We start from the raw sequence: 21,661 nt of genomic DNA, 5'->3' as shown, positions 1-21,661 counted from the left end.
GCGGGATCTCGGCTCACCGCAACCTCTGACTCCTGGGTTCAGGCAATTCTCCTGCCTCAGCCTCCTCAGTAGCTGGGACTACAGGCACGCGCCACCATGCCCAGCTAATTTTTTTTTGTATTTTTAGTAGAGACGGGGTTTCACCATGTTGACCAGGATGGTCTCGATCTCCTGACCTCGTGATCCACCCGCCTCGGCCTCCCAAAGTGCTGGGATTATAGGCTTGAGCCACCGCGCCCAGCCTAGAGACAGAATCTTTCTGTCACCCAGGCTGATCTCAGCTCACTGCAACCTCCACCGCCTGGGTTCAAGGGATTCTTGTGCCTTGGCCTCTGGAATACCTGAGATTACAGGTGCCCACTACCATGCCCAGCTAATTTTTGTATTTTTAGTAGAGATAGGGTTTCACCATATTAGCCAGGCTGCTCTCAAACTCTTGCCCTCAAGTGATCCACCTGCCTTGGCCTCCCAAAGTCCTGGGATTATAGTGGTGAGCCACCATACCTGGCCTCTGTGACTAGCTTCTTTTGGTCAATATTGTTTTTAAGCCGTATTAATGCAGATATTAGTAGTTCATTTATTTTCATTATAATATCATATTCCATTTTATGAACATAGGATAATTTGCTTCTTCATTCTACTGATGGTTTGTTTTCAGATTTTTGCTACTCTGAAGAATATTCTGTAGCCATGTACTGGAATTTCCTTAGGGTAGTAGTTTTTAAATTGTACAATGTGACCAATTAGCGTAAAATCAATTTGATAGATTGCAGTCAGCATACTAAAAAATATAACAGTCTCACATCATCTAGCAGTAAAGAAACAAAGCTAAAATAAATAAGTAAATCAGAAAATATGCATTTTCCATTTTATGTATGCATTATAGTTTTACATATACTTTTTCAGTGCGCATTACATATACAGTATATTATGGGAAAATATTGTTGTGTGAAACCTTTTGTGATTGTATTACTGTGTGTATTGAGAAGGGCTATAAAATAAATTTCTTATTTTGAGTAACAGTCAAAAAAGTTTTAAAATTGCTACTTTAGGGTTACCTAGGAGTAGGATTGCTGAATTTTAGGGTGGGGACCAGTTTGGGTTTTTTACATAATAATCATAATGTTTTCCACAGTGATTGTGCTTTTTTATACCCCCACCAGCTGTGAATAAGAATTTATTCTAGATTCAGGTCTGGCGCAGTGGCTTACACCTGTAATCCCAGCACTCTGGGAGGCTGAGGTGGGCAGATCACAAGGTCAGAAGTTCGAGACCAGCTTGGCCAACATAGTGCAACCCCGTTTCTACTAAAAATACAAAAATTAACCGGCCATGGTAGCGGGCACCTGTAATCCCAGCTACTCAGGAGGCTGAGGCAGGAGAATCACTTAAAATTGGAAGGCAGAGGTTGCAGTGAGCCAAGATCACGCCACTGCACTCCAACCTGGGTAAAAGAGCAAAAATTCTGCCTCAAAATAATAATAATATATTATTATAGATTCTTGTTAACACTTGGTATTGGATGATTTAACAATTTTGTTAATCTGGCAGACATAAAATTTTATCTGATTGTGGTTTTGATTTGTATTAGTTTTATTACTAATGATGTTGGTCTTTATTTCATGTATTTTGGACCATTTGTATGCTTTTTAAAGATTTTTACTTATTTTTCTGTTTATTTTATCTCTCATTGATTTGTAGGATTTCTTGATGTACTTTAGATATTAACCTTTTGTCAGCTGGTAGTCTATATCTAATAAGGAAACCAGAATACACTGTAGATATTTCACATAGAGTGGATTTAATACAAAGAATTGGTTATAAAGTCATTGGCAGGGTTGGAGAAGCAAAAAGTGGATGATGAGTTTCCCAAAGCTTGATATATGCAAGAAGCTGAAGTTATTCCTAGTGCTAGAAGAGCTAAATAGAAAATGAGGTTACCCAGAGCCCATAATTATTGTGCTGTTGAGGCTTCTGCTGTTGGATGTGAGCTTTCTCCACAGCAAATTGGAAACTTCACTTATTGTGTGTTGCAACAACTCTGTTGGCATTGCCATCAGAAGCCAGAAAAAAATACAAACATATTTTTCCCCCTCTTACCTCCAATATCCTACCAATAACTTCTGTTGGTAGAACCTAGGAAATGAGCTGGCAAGAGACCCCGCAGCAGGGGTTACAATTAACATCTTAATTTGTAACAATCTAGTTAGAATTAACCAACTTAGTTTCAATTATATACAACAACTTTTCTCATATATCTCTGTTCCCTCCTTATGTTGTTGTTGTCACAAATTACATCTTTATGCACTGTGAGTCCATCAATATGGATTTATAAATATTGTTTCATATAGTTTTCTTTTAAATCATGTGGAAGAAAGACTTACAAACCATATATTGACTTTTATATTTACCTATGTGGTTTCCTTTGCTGTTATTCTTTTGTTGTTGTTGTTATTCTATATTTCTTCCTGTGAATTTGAGTGTCATTTTATTTCAGTCTGAAGGATTCCCGTTACCTTTTTTTTTTTTTTTTTTTGTTGGGGATGGGTAGGGCCATTCTGCTAGTAGTGAACTCTCTTATTTTTGTTTATCTGGAAATATCTTAATTTCTTCTTCATTTTTGAAGGATAGTTTTACTGGATATACAGTTCATGGTTCACAGTATTTTTCTTTCAGCACATTGAAAATGTCAAACCACTGCCTTCTGACCTTCATAGTTTCTGGTGGGAATTCAGCTGTTAATCCTAATGATGATCTCTTATATGTGCCTTTTCTAACTTTGTAAGACTCCTATTATGCTTAGGTTGGTGTGCTTGATGGTGTCCCACAGGCTCTTAGGCTCTCTTCACTTTTCTTCATTCCTTTTTGTGTGTGACACGTAGACTGCCTAATGTCAGTTGCCCTATCTTCAAATTCACTGATGTTTCTTTTGCCTGCTCAAGTCTGCTGTTGAACCCCCCTTCTACTGGATTTTTTATTTCAATTGTTATACTCTTCAACTTTTGAATTTCTATGTGGGTCTCTTTTATATTTTTTCATCTCTTTTTGTTTGTTTTTAAAATTTTTTTATCAATGTATAATATTTGTACATTTTAATGGGAGTACGTGTGGTATTTTGTTACATGCATAGAATGTCTAATAATCAATCAGGGTATTTAGGGTATCCATCACCTTACATATTTATTTATTTATTTATTTATTTATTTATTTATTTTTTTGGGGACGGAGTTTCGCTCTTGTTACCCAGGCTGGAGTGCAATGGCGCGATCTCGGCTCACCGCAACCTCCGCCTCCTGGGTTCAGGCAATTCTCCTGCCTCAGCCTCCTGAGTAGCTGGGATTACAGGCACGCGCCACCATGCCCAGCTAATTTTTTGCATTTTTAGTAGAGACGGGGCTTCACCGTGCTGACCAGGATGGTCTCGATCTCTTGACCTCGTGATCCACCCGCCTCGGCCTCCCAAAGTGCTGGGATTACAGGCTTGAGCCACCGCGCCCGGCCACATATTTATTTTTATGTGTTGGGAACCTTTCAAGACCTCTCTTCTAGTTATTTAGAAATATAAAACATTGTTTTTAACTGTAGTCAACCTACTCTGCTATTGAACATTGGAACTTCTTCCTTCTGTCTAACAGTATGTTTGTGCCCATTAACCAACCTCTCTTCATCCACTCCCCACCACACCAACTCACCCCCACACACACGCTCCTCAGCCTCTGATAACTATCATTCGTTTCAAGCTGCATGAAATCAGCTTTTTTAGTTTCCATGTATGAATGAGAACGTGATACTTGTCTTTCTGTGCCTGATTATTTCACTTAACATGACCTCCAGTTCCATTCATCTTACTGGTAATGATAGGATTTCATTCTTTTTCTATGTCTATTTCTTTATCCACTTATTCATTTATGTACACTTAGGATGATTCCATGTTTTTGCTGTTGTGAATATTGCTGCAGTAAACATGGGGTGCAGGTATCCCTTTGATATAATGATATCCTTTCCTTTGGATAAATACCCAAAGTGGGTTGCTAGATCATATGGCAGTCCTGTTTTTAGTTTTTTTGAAAAATATTGATATGGTTTTCAATAATGGCTGTACTAAATTACATTCCCAACAACAGTGTATAAGAGTTCTCTTTTCTCCATATCCTTGCCAACATCTGTTTTGTTTTGTTTTGTTTTGTCTTTTTAATAATAGTCATTCTGTGGCCAGGTGTAGTGGCTCACACATATAATGGCAGCACGTTAGGAGGCCAAGGTGGGAGGACTGCTTGGGCCCAGGAGTTCAAGACAAGCCTGGCAACAGAGTGAGACTCTGCCTCTACAAAAACAAAACAAAAAAAAACAAATTAGCCAGGCATGATGGTGCACACCTGTAGTCCTAGCTTCTCAGGAGGCTGAGATAGGAGGATCACTTGAGCCCAGGAGTTCAAGGCTGCAGTGAACTATGATCACACCACTGCCACTCCAGCCTGGGCAACAGAGTAAGACCCTGTTTCTAAATAATAATAATAGCCATTCTAACTGGGGAAGAATGATATCTTATTGTGATTTTAGTCTTCATTTCCCAGATGGTTAGTGATATTGAGCATTTTTTCATATACCTGTTGGCCATTTGTATGTCTTCTTTTGAGAAATGTCTGTTTAGATACTTTGCCCACTTTTTAATAGAATTGTTTTTTGTTTTGGGTTTGGGTTGCTGTTGTTTGAGTTTCTTACATATTCTGGATATTAGTCCCTTATCATATGATTAGTTTGCAAATATTTTCTTCCATTCATCAGGTTGTCTCTTCACTCTGTTGATTGTTTCCTTTGCTGTGCAGAAGCTTTTAAATCTAATTAAGTCCCATTTACCTACTATTTTATTTTGTTGCCTCTGCTTTTGAAGTCTTAGCCATAAATTCTTTGCTTAGACCAATATCTTGTGGTGTTTTCCGTATATTTTTTTCTAGTAGTTTTATAGTTTCAGATCTTATGCTTGGGCCTTTAATCCATTTTGAGTTGATTTTTGTATAGAGATTTGACTTTTCTATAGGTGTCTAGTTTCATTCTTCTGCATATGAATATTCAGTTGTCCCAGCACCATTTTTCAAAGAAGGTGTCCATTCCCCAGTGTATATTCTTAGTGTCTTTGTCAAAAATCATTTGGCTGTAAATACGTGGATTTATTTCTGGGTTCTCTATTCTGTTGTGTTGGTTGATGTGTCTATTTTTATACCAATATCATGCTGTTTTGGTTACTATGATCTTGTAAGTCAGATACTGTGATACTACCAGCTTTGTTTTTTATTTTTATATTTTGTTTGTTTGTTGTTGTTATTTTGCTTAGGATTGCTTGGCTATTCAGACTCTCTTTGGTTCCATGTAAATTTTAGGATTGATTTTTTTCTGTTTCTCTGAAAAATGACATTGGTATTTTGATAGGGATTACATTGAATCTGTAGGTTGCTTTGGGTAGTATGTTCATTTTAACAATATTAAGTTTTCTAATCCATGAGCATGGGTTGCCTTTCCATTTTGTGTGTGTGTGTATGTTGTCTTCCATTTTTGTGATTGTATGTATTGTAAATGGAATTGCCTTCTTCATTTCTTTTTCAGCTATTTCACTGTTGGTATATAGATGCCAGTGATAGCAGCAGTGAACCACATAGGTGGGTAAGTGGGTAGGTTCTCAGTCTCCTGGGCAGTTTGCTTGTTTGGGTGATGGCAGTCATGGTGGTGGGACAACTGCAGGCTCTGAAGTAGCATATGTTTGTGTTAGCAGTGGCTGTGACAAGCTGGGTGGGCCAGTCCCCAGATCCCCATGTGGCGCATGTGAGTGAGTGCTGGCTGTGTTGGTGGTGGCATACAGGGTAAGCCTGTACTTGGGCTCTGAATAGGCATGCAGAGAGGCCACCAGTGGTGGATAGGGTGAGAGAATCCTCAGGTCCCAGGGTAATGGACTTGAGCATTGGGGGGAGGCAGGGTTAGGCTGAACAGGCCTGTCTTCAGGTCTCCCAGTAGTATGCTGAGGCACCAGCTGTGGTGGGCAGGGCAGGGTGAGCCCCAGGCCCCCTGGTGGACTGCTTAGGTGGTTGCAGAAGTGTTGGGAGTGTGGGGGTTTGGGACAGCTGAGGAAGCCTGTCCTCAGGGCTTGTACAAGTGTGCTGTGACCTTGCTGCAATGGGCAGCAGCAAAGTCTTGTTCTCAGGGCTTGTGCACATCAGCCCTGCTGCTGGGAGAATGGGGTTGCTGTCTGTGGTGGCTGCCCCAGGTAGGCAGTTCTCGGACACTTTAGCTCCCTTTGTCCTGGGGGAGGCCTCCCCAGTGTGGTACACTGCCCATTCCCCAGGGTGCAGCACACTATATGTGCTAGAGTGCCAAGTTCCCTGCTACTCCCCTGGGTTTAACCAGCTTTGTGCTGCTACAGCCCTCCGGATGGATGTTGGGGGATGTCTCTAGCGATGTGAGCAGCATGCACTCTGATGGAGACTAGGCTCTCAAAAAATAGTGTCATGCTGCAGTTGCTTAGGAGTTGTAGGGCAGTGGGACCTGATGTGAGCTACCTCTCTCGAACAGTGCCATTATATCATCTCCAGAGCTCCCTACAGTAGTCTCAGGGCTCACAAGGGTAGAGGGGTTTTCTCCTGGCCCAGGTTGCAAGAGTCCACAGTCATTTACCTTTTCTCTGTACTGGGAAGCTTCTCTGGGTTCCCAGCTGATCCCAGCTGAGCTGGTAGCCTTCCTGCCTGCTCCCTCTGTGCCTCAGGTGTTTCCTATTATTTCTGTGTTGAATTCCACCATTCTCTCTTAATTGCTCTATTCAGAGTGTGATTATCTGCTTGTTATTTTGAGTCTTCTTTGTGGAAGAGGTGAGGGCTGCATACCTCTAGCCAGCCACCTTGAAGCCCCTCCTTCTAACTGTATTGATATTCATTATTTGGTGAGACATTGTTCTTATTTTTTTTAGTTCTTTATCCATTGTTTCTTTTAGCATATTTAAAACAGTTCACATAAAGTCTTTGTCTAATAAGTCCAGTGTCTAGGTTTTGTCAGTGATTGTTCCTATTGATTTCTTTTTTCCTTTGTATAGGCCACGGTTACTTCACAGTCTTAGTTTTTGTGAAAATTAGACATTTTAAATAATATAATGTGGGAAATCTGTAATCACATTTCACCCCTCCCCAGGGTTTGTTGTTGCTCCTTATAACTGTTGTTTCTTTAGTGACTTTTCTGCACTAATTTTGTAAAATCTGTATTCTTTGTTGTGTTCCAACTGGTCTTTGTTCTATTAATTTAGTAGTTAGCTAGTGATTCAACACACATTTCCTTAAACTCCTGAAACAACAACATGATCATCATCAACAACAAAAATGCTCCATCTTTGTGTATGTGTTGGGACACCTTCTACACTAAGGCTTTTTATAATTCTGCCCTTGTCTTCATTTCCTGCTTGTATAGAATCTGGTTGTCAGCCAGAAGTGACAGCTTAAAGCCTTTTTAGGTCTTTTCTGAGCATGTAGCCTGACTTGGGTTAGCTGCATGACCTTCTAGATTCCCAGGAATATGTGAGAGCTTTTCAAAGCCCTTATTCCCTAAAATGCCTCCCTTCTCATCTTTTCTTCTCAAGCTTTTTATATTATCTGTTGTTTAACCCAAGTGGCAGTTATGCCTTGACCCAACTGGCAGTGACTAATCATTTGCCTTTGAATGTATTCAACAAATGCCCCCTACCCTGGGTAGTTGTGTTTGTCCTAGGAAGGTTTTGAGTTAGTTAAAATAGGCACAAGCACTTTGAGCTCAGGGATTGACCAGCAAGGTCAAAACAACCACAGTTCTTTGAGAAGATCCTTTCTGCCACCCTTGGTACTAAAAACCTGTACTGGGAAAGTAGGTTGTTGTCTTCAGAGCCAATATTAATCTGGAGAGCAGTAGACGGGGCCACAGTAAGTTAAAAACACTACAAAGAGCTGGGCACAGAGGCATATGCCTGTAGTCCCAGCTACTTGGGAGGCTGAGGCGGGAGGATAACTTGAAGTCAGGAGTTTAAGGCCATAGTGTGCTATGCTCAATTATGTGAATAGCCACTGCATTCCAGCCCAGCCTGGTCAACATAGCCATACCCCATCTCAAAAAAAAATTTTTAAACTAACAAATTTCTCTTACTGAAACTCAGCTTTTTTTTTTTTTTTTCTTGATTAAGCATTTGCCTGGTTGCTGTAAACCCTTGATCTGTCTTCACAGTTCTGATAAAGTTGATTCTGACAGTTCTTTCTTGTTCAGTCACTTCTGTTATGGAAGGTTGGGCTTTTGGATTTGTTACTCCACCACTTTTGCTGACATCACTCACTAGTTGACTTTTTTTTTTTTTTTTTTTTTAATAGACAGAGTCTCCCTCTGTTATCCAGGCTGGAGTGCAGTGGCCAGATCTGGGCCCACTGCAACCTCTGCCTCCTCGGCTCAAGCAGTTCTCCTGCCTCAGCCTCCCAAGTAGCTGGGACTACAGGCATCTGCCACCATGCTTGGCGAATTTTTTGTATTTTAGTAGAGATGGACTTCCACCATGTTGCCCAGGGTGGTCTCAAACTTTTGAGCTCAGGCAATCTGTCCGTCTCGGCCTCCCAAAGTGCTGGGATTACAGGCGTGCGCCACTGTGCTTGGCCTGTAGTTGACTTTTGAATATTAATTTTGTATCCTGCAACGTTTGTTAAACTTTCTTATTAATGCTATTAATTTATCTACAAATTTTTAAAATTGTTTATCCAGGCAATTATGTCATCTCCGAGAATAGCGATTATTTTCTTTTTACAGTCCTTATATCTCTTCATTATTTTCCTTTTCTATTTTGTCTGATGTATCTTTCATGAATACAGAGGGACTATACAATGTTGAATGGAACTGGTTATAATAGACATTCTTGTTTTGTTTCTGATTTAAAGAAATGTTTTTAATATTTCTCATATTAGAAATTATGTTTGTGGCCAGGCGCGGTGGCTCAAGCCTGTAATCCCAGCACTTTGGGAGGCCGAGGCGGGTGGATCACGAGGTCAAGAGATCGAGACCATCCTGGTCAACATGGTGAAACCCCGTCTCTACTAAAAATACAAAAACATTAGCTGGGCATGGTGGCACGTGCCTGTAATCCCAGCTACTCAGGAGGCTGAGGCAGGAGAATTGCCTGAACCCAGGAGGCGGAGGTTGCGGTGAGCCGAGATCGCGCCATTGCACTCCAGCCTGGGTAACAAGAGCGAAACTCCGTCTCAAAAAAAAAAAAAAAGAAAAAGAAAAAAAAGAAATTATGTTTGTGATAGGATCATAGTATTCATTGTTAATTAAGGAAGTTCTCATCTATTCCTGGTTCACTAAGAGTTACATGTGTTATTTTTAAATAGTAATTCGATTTTTTTTTTTTTTTTTGAGACGGAGTTTCGCTCTTGTTACCCAGGCTGGAGTGCAACGGCGCGATCTCGGCTCACCGCAACCTCCGCCTCCTGGGTTCAGGCAATTCTCCTGCCTCAGCCTCCTGAGTAGCTGGGATTACAGGCACGTGCCACCATGCCCAGCTAATGTTTTTGTATTTTTAGTAGAGACGGGGTTTCACCATGTTGACCAGGATGGTCTCGATCTCTTGACCTCGTGATCCACCCGCCTCGGCCTCCCAAAGTGCTGGGATTACAGGCTTGAGCCACCGCGCCTGGCCAGTAATTCGATTTTGAGTGTTCTAAGGCCACAGATAGAAAATGAGTAAAACAATTTCTACCACTATTGAAATGCTTTTAGATGTGTTTTCTCCTTTAACCTGCTAATGTGGTTAATTACATTAATTGATAGTCTAGTATAAATGAATCTTGAGATAAACCAGTTAAATCATAATGTATTATCTATTTTACACATTACTGGAGGTAGTTTGCTGATATTTTATTTAGGGTTTTTGTATTTACCTGAGACTAGCCTGAAAGTTCATATTTTTGTGTAACTTCCTGGCTCTATCAATCTATGTTAGCATCTTGAAAAAAGCTGGAGATATTTTTTCTTTTTCTTTTCTCTGGAAAATTGTGCATATGATTGCAATGAATAGTTCCTTGAATATTTGGTAGAAATTTTTGGAAAAGTCACCTGAAATTGGAATTCCTTTACTGGGAAAAAAAAAATTAACCTTATTATTTTACCATTCTAGGCCTACCCAGGCTTTCTGTTTCTTTTTAGTCAGTTTTAATAACTTGTATTTTTGGCTGTGTATGCTGGGTCTGTAATCCCAGCACTTCAGGAGGCCAAGGCACGAGGATTGCTTGAGCCCAAGACTTCAAGGCCGGCCTGGGGAACATAGTGAGACCCTGTCTCTAAAAAAGAAAAATAAAAAGAAATTAGCTGGGCAGCTGGGCATGGTGTCACATTCCTATGATCCCAGCTACATGGGAAGCTGAGGTGGGGGGCATTGCTTGAGCCTGGGAGCTCAACGTTGCAGTGAGCCATGATCATACCACTGCACTCCAGCCTGAGCGACAGAGCAAGACCTTGTCTCAAAAGTAAATTAATTAAATAACTTGTATTTTCTAGCTAAATCTATATATAAATGTATAAATTATATTTCATTTAAATTTTCAAATTTGTTGTTATAAAGTTATTCATATAATTACTCTTTTATCTTTTAAAGTTTCTCTGGACCTGTAATTGTGCCTTCTTTTCTATTTCTGATACTCATTTACATTTTTTCTTCCTTACTCTCACCATGGGTTTGTGTTTTTTATTCCCTTTCTTCTATTTAAAAAAAAAAAGTACGTGTGTATATATTTTTTCTTTTTCTTTCTTCTTCTTCTTCTTCTTTTTTTTTTTTAAATACAGACAGAATCTTGCTATGTTGCCCAGGCTGATCTTAAAATTCCTGGCTTCAAGCAATTCTCCCACCTCAGCCTTCCAAGTTACTAGGATTACAGGCATGAGTCACTGTGCCTGGCCCCTTCTTCTTTTTGGAAGTTTATCCTGCTCCTTTTATCTGTAATTTCTTCAATTGTATGGTTAACTCATTGATTTTGTGTTTTGCCTTTTTAATGTGAATGTTTATGGCAAATATCCCTTTAAGTATCACTTTTTAGGCCAGGTGTGGTGGCTCACGCCTGTACTCCCAGCACTTTGGGAGGCTGAGGCAGACAGATCATTTGAGTCCAGGAGTTCGAGACCAGCCTGGACAATGTGGAGAACATGTCTCAAAAGAAAGACAAAAAGGAAGAGAGAGAGAAAGGAAGAGAGGAAGGAGGGAGGGAGGGAAGGAAAGAAGGAAGGAAGGAAGGGAGGGAGGGAGGGAGGGAAAAGGGAGGGAAAGAAAAGGGAGGGAGGAAGGAAAGAGAGAAAGCAAGCAAGCCAGGCATGGTAGTGCTCCTGTAGTCCCAGCTACTCTGGAGTCTGACACAGGAGAATCACTTGAACCCTGGTGGTAGAGGCTGCATAAGCCATATCACATTGCTACACTCTAGCCTGGGTAACAGAGCAAGATTCTGTCTTTAAAAAAAAAAAAACTATCACTTTTTATATATAATTTTTCAACTGTTATTCAGTTCTAAATATTACTATTATAATTTTTCTACCTATAAAATGTTTCAATATTCAAATTTTTTCAAAGTAAAAATTATTTTTACTAATTTCAAAGTTAACTATATTATGATCTGTACATTAATAATTCTCTGAAATCTGTGGAGTCTAGCTTCATGGCCTAGTTAATTTCTATAGATATTATATGTTAGCATGAAAAGAATGTGTTTTCACCAACTGTTGGATGTGGTGTTCCATAGTTGTGTACTATATCAATCATTATTGTGCTAGTTAAAGTTCTGTGTGTTTATTTTGTCTCATTGTTCTATCAATTACTGAGAAAGGTGTTTTTATCTCTGAGAAGGATGGTGGATTTATCAGTTTATCTATATATGGCCACTTAGTTTTAAAAAATTTGTTCTACTTCCAATCATTTGCAATTACATTAAGTAAATTACATTTTTTGAGAATTTCCCAGTTCTTCTAACTCAATTATTTTAAATAAATTGTAAGTATCACATTGTCACATTCTATTCTTGAATTGCATCATGGGAGTCTCAGTGAAATTTATAAGATTACTTTTGTTGTTGTTAATACATAATAAAAATAAGAGCTGCCATTTATGAAGTACCCACTATGTGCCAAGCATTGTGCTAGGTACTTTATTTATAATTAAAGCCCTCTTCTCTAACATGATTGGGACAAATAGCTGGTTAGTTCATTGAAAAATTGTTTAAGGAATTATTGTGAAATGATGCATACTTTAAGCATTTTGTTTGAACTTAAAGTACATGTTTTTATGTGTATTCAACAATTTTTTTGTATTGTTAGTTGCTCAGATTTGGTTCCCAGTATTCTACAATTTTTATGTATAATTTTGTTCAGTGCAGTTTATCTTTTTTTCATGCATAAACCACATCTGTAATGTGTAGTCAAGAATTTCTAGTTTCTGTTGATATAAATTGGAAGTAGAATCCAAAGAAATATTCAAAGCAATATGAGTGCAGGATCATAGGTCTTTATTATTTTTAACCAAATTTTATAGCTATCCTGCCCATTTAATAGTTGTTTAGCACTTTGTGTTTAGTGAGACAAACTACGTATATAATTATAGTAAAAATTATTATTGACATAAACAGACATGGGAATAAACCTATCTGACTCCTTGTAAATATACAGTTCTAAACAGTGACAGCAAAGGCTGCAGTTACACTGGAGAGCAGCCAGTGTAACTGAACCAGTTGGGAGCATTTAGTGTGAGTCATTAATATCAGTCATTATTGTGTAGCAGCAATGGAGAAAATCCATTGATTGCTCTATCCGTTGAGTAGAGGTTATATAAGAGCATTTATATTAGTAGTCCTTACAACAACTCTGCAAGGAGAGCTATATTCCTCATTTTAGAAAGAAGACATGATTTGCCCAAGATCCCATTGCTAGCTGAGAGATCTCACTGCTAGCTAGGGCCTGGTCTTGGCTATTACTGAGCCAGGACCAGGACCTGGGCCTCAGTTATTTCAGTCAGTCATTCCATAAAGCCATGAGACTTTTCTTTTATAATCTACATGTGTTTCAATCTCAGATTTACTTCATTTATTGCCCATTATCATAAATTAGTATATAGGATTCTGCACTGGGAAATGTTTTTCTCTGGACCTCTTATTTTTTTTTCATGAGGGTTATTACTTACCATGCTTTCTACCCTCCCTTCCTTCTTTCTTCAGCTTTATCTGATTACTGTCTCACCTTTGTCATCAGGTCACAGTTCACTTGATCAGGTTGGCTTGTATCTGAACAAACACTTTCTAATTCTTGAGAGGTACACTCCATCACTACCTACAAGCTTGGATTCTAAGCAAAATCTTACTCATCAAAAATGTGTTACCATTTGTTCATTTCTTATTTTCTTCTTTCTTTTCAAAGCTACATCCTGTGCCTCTAACTCTCCTGATTTCCTCTCCATGACTAATTTTTTTTAGTGATTTTTTTTTCTTCCAGTGGTGCCATTCATTCCTCAATGAATCAGCATCAGTGAGATCAGATTTAATGATCCTTGACACAGCTTTGATGAGACACTTTCTAGATAGATGTTTCTAAATAAAATGCATCTACTGATTAGCCACATTCAAACAGAAGTTGTCACCCACCACCACCACCACCACTACCAAGTCTTTTATTTCCCAGGGGCTTCCCAAGCCGGTGTTATTGGTTTGTGTTTCCTTCCGCAAGGCCAAGTCCACTGTTTCTGGGACAAGGACGGTAGCTATATAGAGCTGCAGTGTTGCAGAGCTATAGTGTCTCTGGCCCTTCATTGTAGAGTCAGTCTTATGATATTCATACCACTTGGCATTGTGTTGTATTTTCAGTTGGAATTCTAATCCTTAAAGATTCCTTTGATTAACTCTTAGCAAACTGCCTTAATAAATTGCCTGATCTCCCAGGCTCTGATAGTTTACTTTTTTTTTTTTTTTTTATTTTTTTTTTTTAAGACGGGGTTTTACCATGTTGGTCAGGCTGGTCTTGAACTCCCGACCTCAGGTGATCCGCCCGCCTTGGCCTCCAAAGTGCTTGGATTACAGGCATGAGCCACCATGCCCGGCCAATAGTTTACTTTTTAAGCCACCTTATTCTTTCATGGTCCAGTGTTTACTTCTCTGCAGGCATAGTGGCTTGTTAACATTAGCAGGTCCTTCCCTAAAAAGCAGGCTCAGGAGAAAAAAAAAAAAAAGACATTAGCAGGATCCCTATTATCCTTTTCCTAAGCAGCTGATTGTAATCTGCTTAAAAAACAAAGACACTCCTAGGGAATATTAGAGAAGCCCTCATCATTTTCACTTTCTGACTCTTTTTAAAGGACAGATTAGCCTATTCTGAGTGAGCTTTGAGACAATTGATTTACCAACCCTCTCTCCAAACCCCTATCTCACAGACTTTTATGTTGCTGTAAATAACCACTTCCTCCCTCTAATTAGTCAGGCCAATCTCCTTGTACTCACACTTACTTCTTATCTTTTTCCTCATACCCTATATCTGATTTGTTTTCAAATCTTACTTGTTTTTCCTTCAAAACAGTATCCAGAATGTGACCCCTTCTCACTGCCTCCACCCCATGAGTGAATTAACTCCAGGAGGAGTCACTTGTGCCCATCTGTTGATCTCAGTTGTGAGCCATCTAGTCTGGCTTTCCCATTGCTTGCATGGAGCCTGGACATGAGGGCAGATTAGGGAGAAAGGCTCTGGCTCCACAATATCTACTTTCACTTCCTCTTTTTCTTGTTTGATTTAATCCAGAGAAAGGAGAAATGACAGGAGAAAAGTCTCAAGACACTGTTAAGTTAGTGATAACAGGAGTCAAGGCCCAAGAACAGCTCTCATGAACAGGACTCAACCCTTGCCAGCTAAGTATCTTCTGTTCATGCACATTTGCAGATTTGAAAATGAGAGGAGGAAGAAGAAGAGAGAAGGAAATGTTTTGTACAATTTTCTCTTTAAATCGAGAGGCAGTTTTGCATAATGGTTAAACAGTGCAGACTTTAGAGCCAATCAAACTCAGTCTGAACCTGCCACTAGCCATGTGATTCTGAGCACATTGTTCTATTTCTCTGTATATCAGTTGTCTTTGTAAGATGGGGTTAAAACTAACCTTTGCCCTTACTTCATATAGTTTTGAAGATTAAGTACCTGTACATGTAAAGTAATTAAACAGTCCCAATACATAGTAAGCTTAACATCCTTTTTTTTAAGCCAATTTTCCGAGTACAATTGTAGACCTTACTCTTTCTGATGGCATATGGAACTATAAACATTTTGATGATGAACGATACTTCAGTAACTGCATTTCCCTAGAGTGAGGCTCTCCTTCCTTGTACAGTAGAGAGCTGTTCAGAGGGACAGTGACTATACATTAGTGCATTAAGCTCCACAGAATCACCAGTGCTGCAGTGAGTCTTAAGTCCTAGTATATTACTGTTTCATCAAATGAATAATACAACAAACTCTATTTGTTCTTTTTCTCCTTGCCCTGCAACAGAATGGTTCACATTTGAGCAAAGACAGGGGAGTTTGTTTTCAGAATGACATACTAGTTTGCAGGATGAATTTCATAACTGACATTACACCTTGGACTACAACTAGGACTTTCATTGGAATCAGGTAGAACTGGCCATGAAGGAGAATTACAATGACAGATGGCATTCTTTATTCAATATCCCTTTTATAGAGGCCCCATCACAACTGTTTCTAGGTACGTTAATGTTCCTTAGAGTTTTTTCTAAACCAACACCTAGGAATGTGTAAAGAAGGGCAGCAGCAATTAACTGACAAAGAACAAGATTTTCATGTGTCCTATGTATTGAAAATTGCCCCAGCATGTTGAACAAACCAGGCTAGCAGCTGGGGGTAGATTTAATCTAATTTGTTCAGTGCCCAGACAATTAACTGACTGTTCTCTTTGCCTCATCATCTCTTCTTCCAGGTTTGTTTGCCTGCTTTTCTATTCCTCTGTCCTGGATTTTCCCGTCAGCGGTGTCAATTGTCCTTCCCCTACTACTTTTTACTATGTCTCCATTGTCACCTTGACCCTGACTCTGATTATCCAGGTTGAAGATGGGATAGCTAGATCTTTACATTCTAAATTAGAAGATTTTCTAAATCCTTCTTTCTCTCTTAGGATCAAATATTGTCTTCACTTAAAGGGAGCTATGAACTTTCAGTGTGCTGGATGAAAGCACCATTGTTCTTTTGGGTGGGATAATTTTTCACAGGGCATTGCAGGATGGTTAGCCTCCCTGGCCTCAGGCCCTAATGCCAGTAACCCATTACCAGTCATTCTGACCACCAAAAATGCCTTTACACATTTCCAAGTACCCCACAGAGTAGTGGTATAGACCCTGGTTTAGAACCACTACAATACGGGCAGTTAGCAGCATTCCACCCAAATACTGGGCTCGACAGCTCATTGTCAACCATTCTTTATGTCTAGAGGAAACTTAGCTATTAAAGTCACTAAATTTGTTTCATTCTGAGACTATAGCAGCCGCTTTTAAATTTTCTAAATCTAAGATGTTAGGAAGTCTAAGATTATTTATTTGCAGGTTTTATATATACAGACATGCACCACATAACAAAATTTCAGTCAGTGACAGAGCATATATATGACAATGGTCCCATGAGATTATAATACCATATTTGTCTGTACCTTTTCCGAGGTTAGGTATGTTTATTATTTATTATTATTTTTTATCCAGACTGAGTCTTGCCCTGTCACCGAGACTGGAGTGTAGTGGCGTGATCTTGGCTCACTGCATCCTCCACCTTGCAGGTTCAAGCAATTGGCATGTCTCAGCCTCCCGAGTAGCTAGGATTACAGGAGTGTACCACCATGCCTGGCTAATTTTTTTGCATTTTTAGGAGAGACAGGTTTTGCCATGTTGGCCTGACTGGCCTCGAACTCCTAACCTCAGGTGATCCACCCACCTCAGCCTCTCAAAGTGCTGGGATTACAAGCGTGAGCCACTGCAGCCAGCTCTAGATATGTTTGGATACATAAATACTTACTAATGTGTTATAATTGTCTACAGTATGCGGTATAGTAACCAGCTGTACAGTTTTGCAGCCTAGGAACAATAGGCTATACCATATAGCCTAGGTGTGGCATAGGCTATATCATGTAGATTTGTGTAAGTACACACTATGATGTTCACACAGTGATGAAATTGCCTAAGGATGCATTTCTCTGAACATATCCCTGTCAATGTATGCTCACATATGAAATATTTTCTTTAAGGGAAATATTAGGTTTTTACAAAGTTATTGATTTATGAAATTGTTACATGTATATTAGCTTTAACTTTCTCAAAGTGTTTTCATTTTTAATGTATAGGATTAAAGCATCTCTTTTTAAAAGTGATTTTAAATATAGTACAAAGTATGGCCAGTGCCGTGGCTCACGCCTGTAATCCCAACACTTTGGGAGGCTGAGGCAGGCGGATCACCTGAGGTTAAGGGTTGAAGACTAGCCTGGCCAACATGGTGAAACCTCATCTCTACTAAAAATACAAAAAAATTAGCTGAGCATGCTGGTGGGCATTATATTATACCAGCTACTTGGGAGGCTGAGGCAGGAGAATTGCTTGAACCTGGGAGGCAGAGGTTGCAGTGAGCCAAGACTGACAAAGCGAGACTCCAACTCAAAACAAAACAAAACAAAAAACAAACCAACAAAAAGTACGTTCACACTTGAGAATCTCTTGTGCTAAAGGCTTTTCAATATGCACATGAAGAGTATGATGTTATAGTTTGCTTATGTTATGCACATAATTAAGTCGTACATTTTCTTAATTCTTCTTTATTTCAGAGAAAGGGTTTTGAAGAAAACTGGACACAGGCTCAGCAAAACCAAACAGAAGAGAAACAGAAAAAGAAACAAAAGGCAGAACAGTCAGAGTAAAATCATGGAGGAAAACTCATTTGAATTCTCAAGTGATCTTACACTAGGAGATCAGGACCCAACTCAGAGTGAAGGGGAAGAAATTGAAAAGACCAGAAGAGAATCGGAATACCCTTTCACTGGTGGTCTACAAAATGAAGTCAGAGATTTTGTGAATGGGTATAAAGAGAAAAGATGGAAAAACTTAGATCCTAAAGACAGTTTCCAAAATGCTATGTCTATAATTGAATTAGATAACACACCAAAGAATTCCGTCTCTAAGGAAGGTGATAACTTGTTTTTAAGTTTGTCATGGATGCCAGATGAAAGCTCTGTTACTTGTCTAACAGGGACTCAAAATCTTTCCTGTGTAACAGCTGATGACTGTTCTGGCATGAAGGTAGAAAAGCATATTAGAAATAGGCATACCATAGCATGGGACACCCAGGACCTTCCTGTGGAAACTTCATGTTTATTTATGAAGAAGAGAGAAATAGTAGATAAAAATCTCCCACATCAACCCATTCTGTACACTCAACATGGAATCAGAATATCAGATAAAGTTTTAAGAGAGGAACAGGTGTATGCAACTAAAATCAATTATTGGGCTTTTTTCACAACCAATTTATCTGATGAAGATTTACAGCTGGCCTCTGATAGACAGCCCTATTTTGGTAGCTGGCCTGCAGGACTTCTTATGTTTGTATGTGAACAGAGACCAAAGAAAGATAGAGCACATAAGCTGACTGTTCCTGACAGCAGGGGACAATGGATTCAATTGATCTTCACTTGCATGGGAGCATCAGAACCAGGAAGCAGTCCAGAAATATTGATAGACAAGCTACTGATAGGAAATGAAGATTTTTCACCTCCACCTGAAACTATAGATTCATTCATAGAAACAAACCTCTTCAGAAGCTGCTTACCTCAGCTGGGTGTACCAAAGAATGCCTTAGAATCAACACAAAATAAGAAAAGGAGGCAGAAAAGGATTTTCAATTTGGTACCAAACTTTAACTTATTAGGACAGAATCATATAAATGTAAAAGAAAGGAAGAAATGTGACCTGTTAACAAAAGCCCAAGGAGTAAAAATTATTTTGGGAGAAGAAAAAGACAGAATTTCAGAAAGGAACAGTGAAGAAGAGAATAAGCCAAAACTTATGACCTTTGATCATCACCCATTGTGGTTTTACCTTGATATTATCAAAGCTCCCCCTCTAAATATTGGTGGACAGTATTATTCTCGTTGCCTGTTATTTAACAGACTAAGGTGCTCTGCGTCTTTATACGAAAATTATATTCCTTCTCTTGTGCTACATTATATATCTAGTGTTTGGAAGGCACCTTTTACAAACAAACTGTTTTTGACTTTCGAATCTCAGACAAGAGAGGGTAATAAAATAAATGATGCAGGGTTTATTTCTCCAGAAATTTTACACAGTCAGCCTGACACTTTGTGCTCTTTGGGAGTCACTTCTGATTTTCACTTTTTAAATGAAAGGTTTGATGGAAAGCTGAAGAGATGGGAAGAGCCTAAGCAATTACCAGCTGAGGACAGCCAAGGCTTAACAAGCACTGACAATAGTTCCCTTGGGCTACCATTAACACAAGGGTTTGCCTTTCAACTAGTAAAGCTTTTTGGATCTCCGGGCGTTCCAATGGGTAAATTGTGTGTATGTGTGTGTGTTTTGCTAAAAGTAAAAGATCTAGTTTAACATATGTAAGTAATTTTGGAGGTGTTTCTATCTGGCGGTTAGTGATTTCATGCAGTTTTTGATCTTGTGATGCTTTTCAGCAGTGAGTGAGGTCCCATAACCAACGGTGCTTGATCTTCAAAGTCCCGCTTTTGCTGCCGGTAGTCTTCATGTTTCCTTCAATGTCTTTGAGAACGTGGACTACTTGGACCCTCAATTTCAATAGATACTGGGAAAAATGAAAGACGAAGCAGGAAAAGGGGGTTATGTAACCAGTAGAGATGGCTGCTTAAAAAACAAAAAAACTTTCTTTTTCTTTTTGAGATGGAGTTTCACTCTTATCGCCCAGGCTGGAGTGCAGTGGTGCGATCTCAGTGGCTCACTGCAACCTCCACCTCCCGGGTTCAAGCAATTCTCCTGCCTGCGCCTGCCACCATGCCTAGCTAATTTTTGTATTTTTTAGTAGAGACAGGGTTTCACTATGTTGTCCAGGCTGGTCTCAAACTCCTAACCTCACGTGATCCACCTGTCTCAGCCTCCCAAAGTGCAGGGATTATAGGCCTGAACTACTGTGGCTGGCCGAAAAAAATCTTCCTACTCTCTGCCTTTGACACATGGCCCTTTCCTTTCTCATTCACAATTACGGCTCCCAAATACAACATTAGTAAATGGGGGATGGCAAAAACTACATGACGGAGAGATATCTGAAATACTTGAATTTAGTTTTTAAAGGCATTGTATTTGTTTAAATACAAAAATTAGCCAGGCATGGTGGTGCATGCTGTAATCCCAGTTTCTCAGGAGGCTGAGGGAGAATTGCTTGAACCTGGGAGGCGTTCAAAGGATCCTGAAGGACTCCCTTGATGAGAAGGGAGTCTGACTAGTTGACTTAAAAAGTTCCTTCAGTCTCCTAAGGTTGTTATTTTGGGGCAGGGTGCGTGGCTGACACCTGTATTCCTAGCACTTTGGAAGGCTGAGGCGGGATGATCACTTGAGATTGGGAGTTTGAGACCAGCCTGGCCAGCATGGTGAAACCCGCCTCTACTAAAAATAGAAAAATTAGCTGGGTGTGGTGGTGATGCCTGTAATCCCAGCTACTAAAGAGGCTGAGGCAGGAGAACTGCTTGAACCCAGGAGGCAGAGGTTGCAGTGAGCTGAGGTCACACCACTGCACTACAGCCTGGGTGACAAAGCAAGACTCCATCTCAAAAAAAAAAAAGACTGTTATTGAAATGAAAAAATCTACATGTGAATGAAACAAGCAAAAATATGATTTTTTGATACTCCAACTAAATTCTTTTTGGGCTGGGCGTGGTTGCTCATGCCTGTAATCCCAGCACTGTGTGAGGCCGAGGTGGATGGATCATCTGAGGTCAGGAGTTGGAGACCAGCTTGGCCAACGTGGTGAAACCCCATCTCTACTAAAAATACAAAAGTTAGCTGGGCGTGGTGGCGCATACCTGTAATTCCAGTTACTCAGGAGGCTGAGGCAGGAGAACTGCTTGAACCCGGTAGGTGGAGGTTGCAGTGAGCCGAGATCACATCACAGCACTCCAGCCTGGGCGATAGAGACTCTGTTTCAAAAAAAAAAAAAGAAGATTGTCTTCAATCATAAGCATATTTAAGATAATATCTTTATGATATTTATCCCAACTTTTCCTCATCTGTAACTCAATAGCTGATACTTCCTAGTGCTCTTCCTTGGGGATAGAATCGGTAAGATTCAAGATGCCAAAACTCCAGTTTCTGCAGTTCTCCTGTATCTTAGCTTGTCACCCTGAGTTTTTTCACTTGGCTTCTAAGCTTCTGATATTCCAGATATACTTGGTCCTAGCAGCTCAGACCAAAGATTGACTAAGTCCTAGGGCCAAGGAGTCATAGTTATCAACCTGCTCTTGGGGCTCTGGCAAGATGTTTATCATATTTGTTAACTGTGAATAATTACATCTTAACTATTTGCTGTAGTTTTTCTACCCACCTCCTGCATGTGACCAAAGAAACATGCCAGTTTTTTTTTTTTTTTTTTTTTT

At 39.6% G+C, this 21,661-nt stretch overlaps 1 protein-coding gene across 1 annotated transcript in view; it reads left to right on the top strand.

Annotated features, from left to right (window-relative positions):
• The window catches only part of N4BP2L2 (NEDD4 binding protein 2 like 2), a 100,038-nt gene that overhangs the window by 71,398 nt on the left and 6,979 nt on the right, over positions 1–21,661 (top strand). Inside the window, exon 7 of the mRNA XM_017537936.2 lies at positions 17,864–19,599. Coding sequence (XP_017393425.1) covers positions 17,864–19,599 — 1,736 coding nt within the window. The remainder of the gene's footprint in view (positions 1–17,863; positions 19,600–21,661) is intronic.

The sequence above is a fragment of the Cebus imitator genome, unplaced genomic scaffold, assembly GCF_001604975.1.
Source record: "Cebus imitator isolate Cc_AM_T3 unplaced genomic scaffold, Cebus_imitator-1.0 Scaffold108, whole genome shotgun sequence".
Lineage (NCBI taxonomy): Eukaryota > Metazoa > Chordata > Mammalia > Primates > Cebidae > Cebus > Cebus imitator.
This window is presented reverse-complemented; position numbering and strand designations above follow the sequence as displayed.